The following is a 13837-nucleotide window of genomic DNA, read 5'->3' on the forward strand; positions in this document are numbered from 1 at the left end:
GGACACAGTGCTCTAAATCATTGTACAGTTGCAGCACCACGAGCAGTGCAACCTGCAGGCAATCATTCAACCAAAAGAATCTGCAAACAGCTTCAGATACAAAAAATATTTGAGAATTTCATACACTAATCTTTGGTGAAGTTCCTTGGATGTTTCTTGCAAAGCAAAAGGGTAAAACACTACAACGGACTATGAAAAATAGAGCTGCTAAAGCCAATTAAATATGTGAAATAAAAATCCCGATTGAAATATATTTCTGAAGTTGCTCTATCCTGATATCCCAGCCGAACGATAGGGCTCCAAGTGAAATTCTGCTGATCTTTAAGTGTTTGCTTATGGCTGGCCATGCCCAGTCCCTGGGTCTGAATCCAGTCAAGCCTGAACATTAGAAATTTAGTGCTGCAATTTCCAAGTCAGATTTTTCCCCACTTTATTTGTTACTGGGGCTGTGCAAGCCAGTGTGCTGCATTGTTCGGTGTAACGAGTTCCTTATGGTAATCAGGCTATGAATTTCTCACCCCAGTCTCAGCCTGAACCAGACTCTGACACAGCCCAGCTGTAATTTCTTCTTCTCTCGCTCTCTTTTTTTTTTTTCTTCTTTTTGGATAAACTTCAGTATAGCCATTCACTATGGGATATTTGCTCACTCTCTCTCCTCCCACTTAATTGACAACACTAGAAAAATGCTAGAAGGAAGGACTGGATTTTTCCTTAAAACATTCCCCTTTTTTGTGCTCTTGATGCTGCATATCCATCTCAAGGGAAGAGACTTGTCAAATTCTTCCTACCTTATAATGGCAAGACTTCCCAGGAGTTCAACTCCTGGACCACAGTCATGTTTCCCAGTGCTTCCCCAAGCTCTTTCAAGATGCATGAAGCATCTGCTCGATGGGCACTTTCTGATGCCCGCTTGGTGCTCCTCCAACACCAGGTTTCCTCCGCACCGCTCTCCCACCATCCCATCAACCAAAACAGCCCAGCACAGTGGCGGGACTGCCGTAAACCAGCAGCCACCGGGACCGATGTGCTGAAAGCTTTGGGCTAATTAGTCTCACTTAATACTTTTGTGCCATCTCCGTAGCAGTCTGCAGCACTGCATTGATCTCTGGAGCCGATGTGGGGAGAAGCCGCTGTCATTACAATGCTCGCTCAAGCCTGACAAACTAATTGCCTGGCACTCGCTGACTGTTTTCTCTCTGACAGCCAGGTTGGGGGAGGCTGGGCTGGATTTAATTGTCTCTTGTCTTCACGGCAAGGTTAACTGTTTTAGCCTTTTCATGTAGCAGTGATGCTCCTGGCGTGGTATCTGAAATAGCAGAACAGAGGAGGAGGAGGGCTTCGCATGTATTTGCAGAACAAACAAAATAACCTTTAAACAAAGGCTCATGCAGATCCTTCAACGATGTGGAGAGCTGAGCAAAACCGAACCCCCTTGCTTGGTTTATTAATATTCATTAACTTTCTGAGTACAAGCTGCTTGTCACTGTGGCTTTATGCTGCTGAAGTGCTGTGGTTTCTTGTTCATTTTAATATGACTTCTGGATTTTGCTGTGTTTAATCGTCTGTAGCAGTGCTTAGTTGCCCAGGTGACATGGGGGCCCATCAGGGAGGGCAGGTGGGAGAGGCTGTGTCTTCAGAGCAAGGGTGGGTTTTGCCTTGATGTTGTTCATCGTGTTTTTGTGGAAAATGTGAGCTTGAAAAGGATGGAGGGGCTTGCCAAAGATCACACTGCAGGCTGCAGGCAGAAGTGGGAATTAAATTCTACATCCCCTGACCCGGGCCAATATACTTTATATTGCCTTCCACTTGCATCTGTGAAATACAAACCACACACTTAACACTTCACAAAAAATCATAGAATCATCGAATCGTTTAGGTTGGAAAAGACCTTTAAGATTATCCAGTCCAACCATTAACCTAACACTGCCAAGTCCACCACTAAACCAAGTAAGGGGAGAGTAGTAATTTCATGTTTCCTGTCTTGGTGGCTGGATTATTTTTAATGAAAATAAAAACTAGGAATCATTAAGATTGGAAAGGACCTCTAAGATCATCATTCCAATCATCAACCCAACACCCCCATGCCCACTAAACCATGTCCCAGAGTGCCATGTCTACAAACTAGTCCCTGTCCTATAGCCATTTTGCTTTGAATGAGATACAAATTGTAGGAGAAAGCTGCAAAGGAAGTTTCAATAGTTGTTAAAAAAATGTCTGAAGATCGGTGTGGGAAGAAACCTTTGGTGTGGTTGGATGCTTTTATCTCTGGCTGAGCTCTGGGTAGATCTGTGGCTCCATAGGGAACCTGCCGGGCTACGGAACCCCTTCGCTCCATCAGCAAGAGTGGGTCCGCTTGATACCTGGGGACCAGGATGGCAGGAGACAACACCTCTGGGAGTGGGAAACAGAGATGAAAAGCATATTGAGGTCCTGTAAAGCAACTGAAGTGGACATGCAGGGGTCCAGATTTACCGGGGTCTTCCATGTTGGTTGGCTGACAAGGGCTGTTCAATAAGGGCAAAATGAAGCTCTGACTCGACCATTCCTAATGAACACTTTCCAGCCACCACGGAGGGGAGCAGCTGAAAACATCCCCGTGTTTTTTGCTGTTACCTCTATGTTTTAGCAACCGATGGGTGGGCTAGCAGTGTTGACGAACCACAGACAAGGTGTTACCAAAGAGTTGGAATTCTTAATGTAATTTTTGCCTCATTGGCACTACCTTGAAATATCTTCACTGAAGGTTATTCTCAGACATCTCTGAAAGCCACTTGCTGATGGGAAGGTCTTACAGGCTCCCCTAGCTTTTACCTCTACGGGGAATTTTGCTGAGGATTTTGAAAAACCTTTGTGATGTTTTATTCTTGGAGGTGATATGGAATGTGATCCAAGGTTTGCATCTGCTTGGGCCAGCATTGCATTTCCCCCAAAGCTTCCATCTCAGTTTCTGAAAGGACTCTTAGAGCTCGAGAAGGGAAAAAGTCTGTTAAATGTCAGTATTTAGAGCTATCCAAAACTCGTCATGGGAAAGAGGACAGTGAAAAGTAGGTCTATCCAGTGCTAGAAATGACATTTCTTCATCCTTAAACACTAGCACTCTGTCAGGCCACGAGGCATGCTTGCTGACAAGGTTGCTATTTTCTTACCATAGCTTTTGTTGCATGTGTATTACAGGAGCAGCACGGCCTTTGAGAGGAGCAAAACAGATGTGTTCCGAGTAAAAACCAACAATGTCGGACAAATAAAGAAAATAAGGTACCGGCACAACGTTACTACCACAGTACCTGCTCTGCGAGCTGCTAATCGAATGACAGGCTGTAGAGGCTTTAGTGTTGCCATGTTTTATTCATTATTTGTTAACATGCTCTTATCAAGGTGAAGTTAAGGGGTGGTAAAAACTTGTTTACTGCCTAAGATTTTAACTGAAGCATGAAATCCCCTATGGTACAACTTATAACTATCCACGGTCCCCACCAAGAATTGTATTTCTGTCATATGCAATCACAGAGGAAGGCATTCAGGACTGTTTTTATGTCCCAACAGAAGTAAATGGGTTTTTTTATCCTCTTTTGCTAAATTAGTGTAATGTAAATGATAATTACTATGTTTAACCACCATCTGACTGACCTATATAAAATTAAAAATTAGTAAGTAGTACAAAGAAACCTGGGAAAATGGGAAGAGGTGGATAAAACAAAGAAAAGAGCAGAAGGGATTCAGGGTGGGACAAGAGTCACTTATGTTTTAGCTGTGCAGTGTAAGGTGAATGAAAGCCTATGTTGAATGAACATGCGAGTGTGTGTATATTTGTGTGCAACCCCTTGCAGACTTACCACCTGTGATATCTGCACTCATATATATATATATATATGAAAGAATGTTGTTATTTACAAAATACCCTGTAAAAGCCCATAAATCCTACGAAACACTTTGGACAGGCAGGTATAAGTAGGCATTTTGTATATAGTAGGTCTAGCCTTGCCTAATATAAAATATTCCACAAAATTACAGAGTTAGTGGCCAGTCTTAATCAAAATGTCAAATCCAAGGTTGTTCTTCCTCTAGGATTGAGCACGATAACACCGGACTGAATGCAGGCTGGTTCCTCGACCGCGTGATCGTGACCGACATGAACAGACCTCACCTCCGGTTTTACTTCCCCTGCAACAACTGGCTGAGCAAGGAGGACGGGGATGGACTGTATGTCAGAGACCTCATCGGCAGCCTGAATCCCATGGATGTGCCCAAAAGTAAGGGTTTTCCAAGAAGCTCGGCTTTCTGGTGCCTTGTCGGAGAGGACAGGGTTGCTTTCAGATTACTTCAGCCATACAAAAAATAATTGTGTAGTCTAAGCTAATTTGAGTTTTCTTTATAGTCAGTGGAGAGAGAAATACGCAAGGTGCCTCCAGAGGGTAGGTAATTCCTTGTTCTGTGTTAGACCTGACATCAGGGTGGGATAAATCACTATTTGGAGAAGCTCCACTTGTTGGTTGAGTACTAAAGGATCCATGATGACTACATTAAATTAGATTAAATGGCTACACATAGATGAGAGGCATCCCATCGCAGAAGATGTAGCCGGTATCGTTGTGTGCTATCAGAAGAGGCAGCGTGGTTGCCATGTTGTGTATAAAGTTAAGTGTTTCCAGGCTCTGGTGATGACCTGCAGGAAATTTCCATAAACAATCTCACTGTAATTCTATGCCGGTTTACTGTATGTGTATTATATCCATATTGAACTGGTGCCTATTTTTCAAAGTGGTTTTAAGCTAATGATGTTGAATCCAAGCCAGGACAGCTTGCGAACCAGACATGTACTCCCAAATTGATATCAGCATGTAGGCCATGTGGTGATGTATAGTGCATGTAACGTGAGTGGGAAGATGATCGAGATGTGAAAGTGGAGCCAGCAAACCAGCCTCAGGTGGTATGTCAGCAGTTTATCTGCAAGTGCTAATGAGGAAATTGAATTGTGTTTTCCTGATGGCCTCACCCAATGCACTGCTCCTTTCTGGGAGCTTAACTTTGGGCATGGAAAGTGAAGTACACCAACCACTAGCCACAGGTCTGAGGGAAAGGAGAGGTATAGTTCGGTGCAAAAGGGGGGAAACTTGTGTTTTTGCTAGTATCACATCTTTTGAGAATAAATAGTAGATTTATCACACTAATGTTGCTGACGTGACCACTTAGGAGCATTTTTGTGGTAAAACCAGTTTATTGACAGCCTTAATACAGTGCTTTTAGCATTGCTAGATGCTCTAGAAGGGCAAAGTATTGTTATTTTTATTGAGATCCTGTTTGAAGTTAACGATGAAACAATACCCTATGACACGGTTTGTCCCTGAATTGTTAAATATTTTTTCCCTATTAAGATACAACCTCCTAAACCAGTTTCAAGTATGTTGAAGATGTAAGTATTAAAGGATACTGCATGTGAGTTACCGTGCACAAATAATATCCATAGAAAAGAAATGTATGTGGGAGCATTTTATAAATGCAGACCTCTCCAGGGTGGCTGCCACAGGGGAATGAGATAATGTCTGGAGATGATCTGCCAAAAACCCACCCAGTTACTGCTGGGGCTGCGTGTGCCAAAGTCCTTTGCTGCTCTTTTTTCCTTTCAGTTTGTGAAATGGAAGAGTTAAGGGCAGGAAGGGTCTGGAGAAGGTAGTGGATGAGTCAAAGCAATACACAATTAAGAAGAGGTTCCCTTGAGGAGGAAGTCAACCATTCAATCTTAATAGATCTTTAAATGACACAACAGTTTATCTGAATTTATTATTGCTCCTGCCTGGGAGAGCTGATTCAAAGGAATGCATATGATTTCCTCCATCCTGTTCAACACCTGTCTCTCAGCAGGAAAAGATTTGTGGGCTAAACCCTCAGCTGGTAAAAATCAGTGCAGCTCCAAAGAAATTGCTGGAGCAACTTTGCATTTCACCAGCCGAAAAGCTAGTCCCACTCATTCTTCTGGAGAAGTCGTTTTGGGTTATAGATCAGCTGCTCACTATGTACTTGGTCCAGGACAAATATGAATAAGATTGTTTCCTGCCTTAAGAGTATGAAAGAAGAGATTCAACCAGGCATTTGTCAGAAATGCATCTGTTCTCGTTGCCTTTATCAGATAGAAAAGCCCACTTTTGAGTGGCACAGGCTGGATGCTCTGTGGCCATCCATATAAATGCAGGGAGCTGGGCTGAGGCCAGAAACATGGGTGAAGGGTTGGATGCCTTCCAGGTGGCAGGTCTGGATCTGTAAGAGGAGAGGGTTAGCTCAGCTATCTCAGGTTGCAGTTCCCCTTGAACCATAATTAATGAAAGATAAACATTTGCAGGCTGCTGAGGTGAACTGTCAACTGCAAATGTAAATTTATCTGGATTCATTTGGCTCGCTCTGGATCTCTAAAGGTCTGAAACGAGATTGTGATATGATTTTCTTTGTACATACCAGTCATTTGCCCTAAATTTGGTTGGTTTTTTTCTTTCAAATGGATTAAACAGCGGTGTTTACTCTTTGAGTATTAATGTTATGTGGTTTGGTGATTTTATGTGCCTGTAAAGAAAGAAAGATTAGTTACTTTCTCTTAAGTCCGTGTTCCCATTAGCACTGTTCGGTGCCATACTCTTCTCCTTTTTGGTCATGTCTCTTCAATCACTGTTCCCCTTTTTTCTTTAGTTCTTCTTTGTAAACCACCTGGGCACTGTTGTTACAGACCTTAGTCTCATGCTTTGCTTTCATGCTCCATTTGCTGCCACAGTCTGGTATAGTTTTGGAGGTAACCAAACAAGTTTCCTCCATGTTCCCTCTCCTGCAACATCTTCAGCTTTCTATATTCCTTGGAGAGCTTTCTCATCTTTGTTATGAGGATTTACCTTCCTCTCTTGAACTGGAGGTCATTGCTGGGATCTGCATCTTCTCTGTGATATGTGTGGGATGTGGACTGGAGAAAAATTAAATGACTTCTTGTCTTATTTTTGGTTTGTTGAAGCTCTGTAGAGGCATTTGAAGTATACTTGAAGGGGATTGTTGGTGCTTGTACCAAAACCCACCAAGCCATGGGGAGACTCAGCCTCTTTCTTGGTAAGGAGCACAGGTCAGCCAGAGAATCCAAGTAGGGCTGTGAGCTTTGAAGAGGTTAATTTCAAGGGAAAAAAATAGAGGCATTATTAAAAAATGTAGAAAATAGTATGTTCTGAAAAAATAGTCAACATGTAATTGAAAAATTGGACACACACACACACAAACCAGACAGAGCTCTCTTCATGATCCAAATAGTTACTGAGGATTGGCAGGAATACTTAGTGATTGCAGATGCCCGAGTGATTACATTTACTTATCTGAATAAAATGGCTCCTGTCAGGTTCCCCGTTGAATGCCACACATTTCTCAAGTAGAAAAAGTTACATTTTAAGCGTTCCTGCTTGAATGATCCTCCATTCCTTGCATTCACATCCATGGCATCATATGCCCACTGCCCTTTGACAGTGATAGTGCCACAGATTCTTATTTACCCAGCAGCTGCTATTGGCAGCCTGGATTAATTTACATTACAGGTATTAATTACAAGGAAGGGCTATTGTTCAGCCTTATACTGCTTCACTTGGGTTTATGAAGCCTTAGGATTGTATGACTGTGGCTGAGCCTTTGTGCAAGGGACCGGCTCAAAGCTGAAGTCAGGAGATGGTTTTCCTTTGAGTGTTGCAGGTTTTGGCTCACTCTGAGGGTGTCTGATATCCTACCAAAGCGGCAGGGGAAGAGAGCATTCATAATAGCTTGTAGCTGCACTAATAAGAACTGCTGACCCAACGCAGAAGCAAAAGCAAATGAAATTTGGGAGCCAGTTTCCAACCTGTTGTTTGATATCTGCAGAGCGGTTATGAATCACCTCGGTCACTCTGTGAACAGACCCTTGTATCTCCCACCCCATGGTGACTCTCATTTGGTTGGACTTCATCCTGCTTCCCCGGGGAATTTGCAGCCCCAGAGTTGCTCTGCAGCTCCAGTCTGAGCCCGGTACATGGCATAAGCACCATGGTGGTTACCCCACTGGGTTGATAGACATCACTTGGAGCCAGGCATGGCACTGCCCATGGGAACCTGCTGCAGGTGGGACACGAGGGCCATGTCTTTCTCCATCCCTGTGTGTGTGATGGGTACAGGTTTTATCACCCAGCTGTAAAGCAGAGAGTCCTGAGATTTGGTCTTCAGGTGGATTGAAGGGTGTCTCAAGACATCATACAGGAATATTTTTGCAAGGCTACATTTTGTACTCATTTATAAAAGAAGCTGAAGTTTGGTTGGGTTAGGTGATATGTTAATTACCCACAGGCCATCTTCTCTCTGGGATAACAACCGGCTGTTATCACTGTCTAGGTGGTTGAGGTTAGTCTAGGCTCTGCGCAGTGGGACCGCCAGTTTTCCTCAGAATGAGGGGTAAAGTTAGGTTAGCTATCACCAACACATATTGATGGTTCTTGATTGCCCTTGCAATCTCTCCCTAATCAAAACAATTACCTGGACTCGCTCTTTTATTGAGATAAAGCAGGAATGCAACGGGTGCCTTTACTCACTTGGTCCTTAAAACCATACTCAAGAGCACAGATACCTGAAAATTAATTCAGACTTCTGTGCAATTGCAATTTATGCTAACCTGTCAAATTTTGGTCAAGTCTTGCCAACCTGCCTGTTGCAAATGAGGTTCAGAGCCAAGGACCAATTTCCAGCTGGCTCTTTGGCCATTAGCACCCCGAAATTGTTTAAGATTGGACACGATGGGCTATAAATGTGCATGGGACAGCAGCTCGTGTCAAACTGTTTCAAGGCTGCATATTCACAGTAGGACAGAACCGCGTGTGTTACCTCAAATTGTAAAACTCTATTCGCTACTTCTTCTAGGTAAAGTTTAGCCTTCTTTTGTCTATTAATAATAAATGTGTTTACAATGGGTGCATTACACAGCACAGTACTGAGGAGCAGGGCAGTCACAGTGCATGGCACACCCAGACCTTGAGGATGGGAGCATCCCACACAATGGCGTTACCTTTATTTTTTTCCATACTTAAAAATGCTGGGCATTGGTCACCTATTGTTTTTTGTTATTATTATGTCAAAAATGGACTACAAGACCAGATTAGGTGTAGCTGTGCTGTGCCTAGGGCTAAGTCTGCATAGTCTTTTGCAGGCAGACATAAGCTTTCTGCCTTGCTGAGACAAGAACCAGCTTTGAACTGGAAGGTCAACGGTTGTGTCAATTCTGGCCTGATTTGGGGTTGATATATGGTGCATCTGAGAGTTTGCATGGATACGTCCTAAGGGGTAATGGCTGCAAGGTCACACCGAGCAATTGGGAACTGGATTCCTGTAAAGGCAGATGAGTGGTGAAACGTGCCTGTGTGCTTGTGCATGCAGAGGGTAGTCTTGCCTTTAAAAAATGAGAACAATATTTATTATAATTACAAATGAGAGAAGTTCAGCCGATCAAGTTGCAGGTCAGGCCCAATCCATTAGTCTTCCACAAGTTTTGTTGAATCATTGGTCTGTCCTCATCTGGGGTAGAGTTAATGAGATCACCCGAGGAGACGTGGACAGTTTCTGTTCGTGGTGGGTCAGAGGAGAAGACCACAGGCAGAGAGCGCCACAGAACAGTTTCCTTCGAAGGCAGGAAAGGCAGTCCTTGCAGGCACTATGAAGGCAGTCTGTGCGCACGAAGCAGCAGCCTGTGCCGGACTTCTCTGCCCGGTGTGCTTTTGAGAGCATCTGTGCAAGCACATGCAGAGTTAACACGCCCTAGATATTCTCTGAGGTTTTTAGATCCACTAGGATCTAAAACTCATATATTTGAGCTGGGAATGTGAGCTGTGTTATTTCTTTCCTCTGCGAAGGAGGTTTGCGTTAAGACTTCACAGTTCACTGTCCAAAGTTTTAATGTTGGCTGACTTAAGACTTATGAGGCACCGACCTGGCTGTGGCTTGAGGAAGCACTTGGGGCAGCAGGTATTGATGCACATGCTTGACTTTGAGTCATTGGCTCAGTCATTCCTGTCCCAACGGGATACACATGTCCCCGAGGGCTGGACTGGATCGAACTGAAGCTGTGGCCAATATTTCTCAGTAATGTACTGGTGCTAGAAGCTCTGATAAGGAGCAGCATTTCGGCTGCGAGGCACCGGTAGATGATGCACCGTGGGCTTTGCAGCCTCATTTTACAAAGCGCCAGGCATGGAGAGTGGAACCAGGCCCTCTCCTGACTCCCCCAGGTCATGATTCAAAATGAGGTGTTACATTTTGGAAACTTCCATGATCAGAAAAACTAAAAAGATTATTTATGAGGGGGTGTGTGTGAATGAAATATTAATAGGTGTTGCCTGCTCATCAAAACTCATCTTTATTTACACTGAGAACTGGAAGTGTATGATCAGCACAGGAAAATGCAGCTAAATATATTTATGAAAGAAATATGAGTTGTTTACTTTTGAATAATGGTGAATACCCCCTGTATTAAGGATGAGGCCTTGCTGCATGCTGAGATATTCCATAAACAAGGTTTGTAGAGGGAGTAATATCTTTTACTACCCAATTGCTAAAAATGGAAAAAACCTGTCATGATATCTGGCACACTGAGTATCCAAAAATGTCTTCCCCCCCCTCAAAAAAAAAAATACTTCAGTTGGTCTAATAAGGATTTTATTCTCCCTGCAAACTTTGCCCATCGTATATTGCCATGTCTGAAAAAAAAGTCAGCTATGGACATTTTACTTGTAACGTATTTTTTGCCTGTTGTTTTGTCTCTAAAGGTGGGTAAGGACAATGAAAAATTGAAATGTAGAAATAAAAAGAAACACTGGTGGCTTGTAAACCACAAGGAAGAGAAGATGCACAGAGCTCAGGAATGGGATGGAAATAGAGATTTGTAATTCATATAAAGGACCTCATGTTTCAAGAGAAAAAATTTTGGAGAGGCATGAGACATCTCTATGTGTGGCTGGTGTATAGATCTATATGCATCCAATACAAAACAGATAGCGCAGCACATTTGTGAAGATGGGGGGGATAATTTTGACCAATTATGTCTAGATATTGTAATTATTTCAACTATCAGTTTTGAAATAAAGTAAATTTATTTAAGTATATTATTTAAACAAAGTAAGACTGAAGCACAGTGACAATAATATGATTTTAAATAATACTGTAAAATTATTTTACTCTTCATTCTGAGCAGAAATGTTTTACCCAAGAGGTTATTTTCAGTGATTTCCCTGATTTTGATAATAGCAGATCTGGGGAAAGCAAGAAGCGGATACTTCTTTTGTGAAATGTCAGCCTTTTTTTTTTTTTCATGGGCTCCCACCCTGGGGCTGAACTAATGAAAAATAATGAGAAATCTTGGAGAATTAGATGAACAAGGATTTCCGCGCCGCTGTCACAAGGTGGGTTGCCGCGTGCTAAGCTCCATGCCTCTGCAACTAAATCGCTATTGTCTCTTGAGCAAGGTCGTTCAAAGCTCACTTCAAAATGTCATCATCACTTTGAAGTTGCAGTAGGAACGTCAGTTTAGCATATCCTACAAGCAAAGACTCCTGCATGTGGTAGATTGCCTCTCACAGGCTTTGCAGAGGGATGATCTGGGCTGAATCCTAATATATTAACTGTTTTGATGCATACCTTGATTTCACGTAGAAACCTCGCAAAATGAGGCTGAATCTCGTGGTCTCTGAGCTGGATGGGGACCAAGTGGCTGAGTTCATTATAGGAGGGGCACGAGGCAGCGGTTGAGGATAATGCAGAGCAAACATAATCGTTTCCTTTTCTCATGTCTTATGCCTCCTTGGGTGGCAGCAATAATACCTCTTCCTTAAGAACACATTTTTAGAGAGTTCTTCTGTGAGTAATGAAATGCTGATCCGGGGTAGCACCAGCGTTGCATCCTTGGTGCTGCCTCTGACGATGTGCACCCCAAAGCCGTGCAAAGGCTCTTCAGCCTTTCTCCCCCACTAACACTGTGTTTTGGCAGGGGTGCTCATGGCCGAAAGCAATGCGAAGTTTTTTCTTCATCAGCATCCTCTGCACTCCAGGTGTGCTTGTAATCTGCATTTCCAGTTTGAACCCTTGGTTTAAGGAGCTGTTCACCACCTCTGAAGGCGCAGCTCATTAGGAACGATAGTTGTCAATTACTCTTGACAGAGATTAATTATTCTCAAGCTCTAAACCAACCCTTCAAATTCAACCCTTTCCTGGGTGGGGGAAAAAAATTCTTCCTTAACTGTGTGCAGTTGCTTTGTGCAAGAACAAGCCATGCTTCTGAGACAGAGCTGGCTCCTGGTGAACTCCACAGGGCTCCTCTGCTTTTACAGGCGCTGCTTTAGGTTCTCATTATGTCTTGGTCTGAGGAGCTCTCTCTAGGGTCCCTGCTACTGCAGTAGAGACAGGTGTAATGATTAGGGCTGGGTGAGTTTTCTTCTCTGCAGTGTTTGCAGAGGCTCCAGAGATAATGCTGTGTTGTATGAAAATGCAGTAAGGCATTACTGAGCGTGTCCAGAGAAGGGCAGTGAAGCTGGTGAAGGGTCTGGAGCACAGGCCTTATGAGGAGCGGCTGAAGGAACTGGGGTTGTTCAGCCTGGAGAAGAGGAGGCTGAGGGGTGACCTTATCGCTCTCTACAACTGCCTGACAGGAGGGGGTAGTGAGGTGGGTGTTGGTCTCTTCTCCCAAGTAGTTAGCGATAGGACGAGAGGAAATGGGCTCAAGCTGCGCCAGGGGAGGTTTAGGTTGGATATTAGGAAAAATTTCTTTATGGAAAGGGTGGTCAAGAATTGGAACAGGCTGCCCAGAGAGGTGGTGGAGTCACCATCCCTGGAAGCGTTCAAAAAACGGGTAGTCATGGCACTCTGGGACATGGTTTAGTCTAGTCTACCCTTAATTGGTTTAGTGTGGACTTGGTAGTGTAGGTTAATGGTTGGACTGGATGATCTTAAAGGTCTTTTCCAACCTAAACGATTCGATGATTCTATCTCCAACCAGAAGGTTGGGAGAAGTTGATCTAGGAAGAGGTGCTGTTAGCTTGGTGGGATGGGCTCTTTCCCAGGACAGACAAGAACTAAATTCACGTGCTTGCTCTGAATCAAGCGTGTTGGGATGCCAGATCCCAGCTTCGTGCCCTAAACATAGGCTGTCTGACCTTTTAAGGTTGCTCTGACCAAGAAGTCTAGCTGTCACCGAGGAATATGCTGTCAGAAGTGGTATAAAGGAGCTTCCATTTTGACAAGTCAGTGCTTTCCATCAAGAAGGGGTTTTGTCAGACAATTTCTGGTGGGCTGGAATGACTGACTCGATCTGACAGCAGGGAACCAAGGCATATGGACGTTAAACCACCATCCCGAGCGCTCGCAAAAAGGCTGTGGCAGACTCGGGTTGAAACTGCACCTTGCCTGCAGATCCAGCCCCCTGCCTCTGCCTCTAGCAACAATTCTTTTCACTTTTCATACGAACCACAACTGTATTTCTTTGCCAGCAGCAATTCAGAGACAGTAGCGCTACCTCTCCCCTACCTGTCCCCCCTGCCGCCTCTTCTGAAATCTGCCTGCTCAGTGCTGAGCCGTACAGGATGGATCTTAAACATTGCCACCCTTGGGAGCACTGTGAAAGCAGAAGGATAATTGCTAAAAGTTGCCTTATGAGAAGAATCCATCGCTGCCTATGACTTAGCGCCCTGCTTTTAACCCAGCATGTTTTGCTTCTGAAGGCTGTGACATTTCTTAGTTGCTGGATGCTGTGCCGCTGCCCTGCTCCACGGCAGGTCATGCACAAGGGAGGTAGGCAGGGATGTCTAGCAGGGAATTCGCT

The 13837-nt window shown here is 43.9% G+C and overlaps 1 protein-coding gene across 1 annotated transcript in view; it reads left to right on the plus strand.

Moving 5' to 3' along the window:
* LOXHD1 (lipoxygenase homology PLAT domains 1) overlaps positions 1-13837 on the plus strand; it is a 155214-nt gene that overhangs the window by 25703 nt on the left and 115674 nt on the right. The window contains exons 3-4 of the mRNA XM_075726325.1: positions 3175-3255; positions 4066-4250. Of these exons, the coding sequence (XP_075582440.1) occupies positions 3175-3255; positions 4066-4250 (266 nt within the window). The remainder of the gene's footprint in view (positions 1-3174; positions 3256-4065; positions 4251-13837) is intronic.

This window comes from Pelecanus crispus, chromosome Z (genome assembly GCF_030463565.1).
Source record: "Pelecanus crispus isolate bPelCri1 chromosome Z, bPelCri1.pri, whole genome shotgun sequence".
Taxonomy (NCBI): Eukaryota; Metazoa; Chordata; class Aves; order Pelecaniformes; family Pelecanidae; genus Pelecanus; species Pelecanus crispus.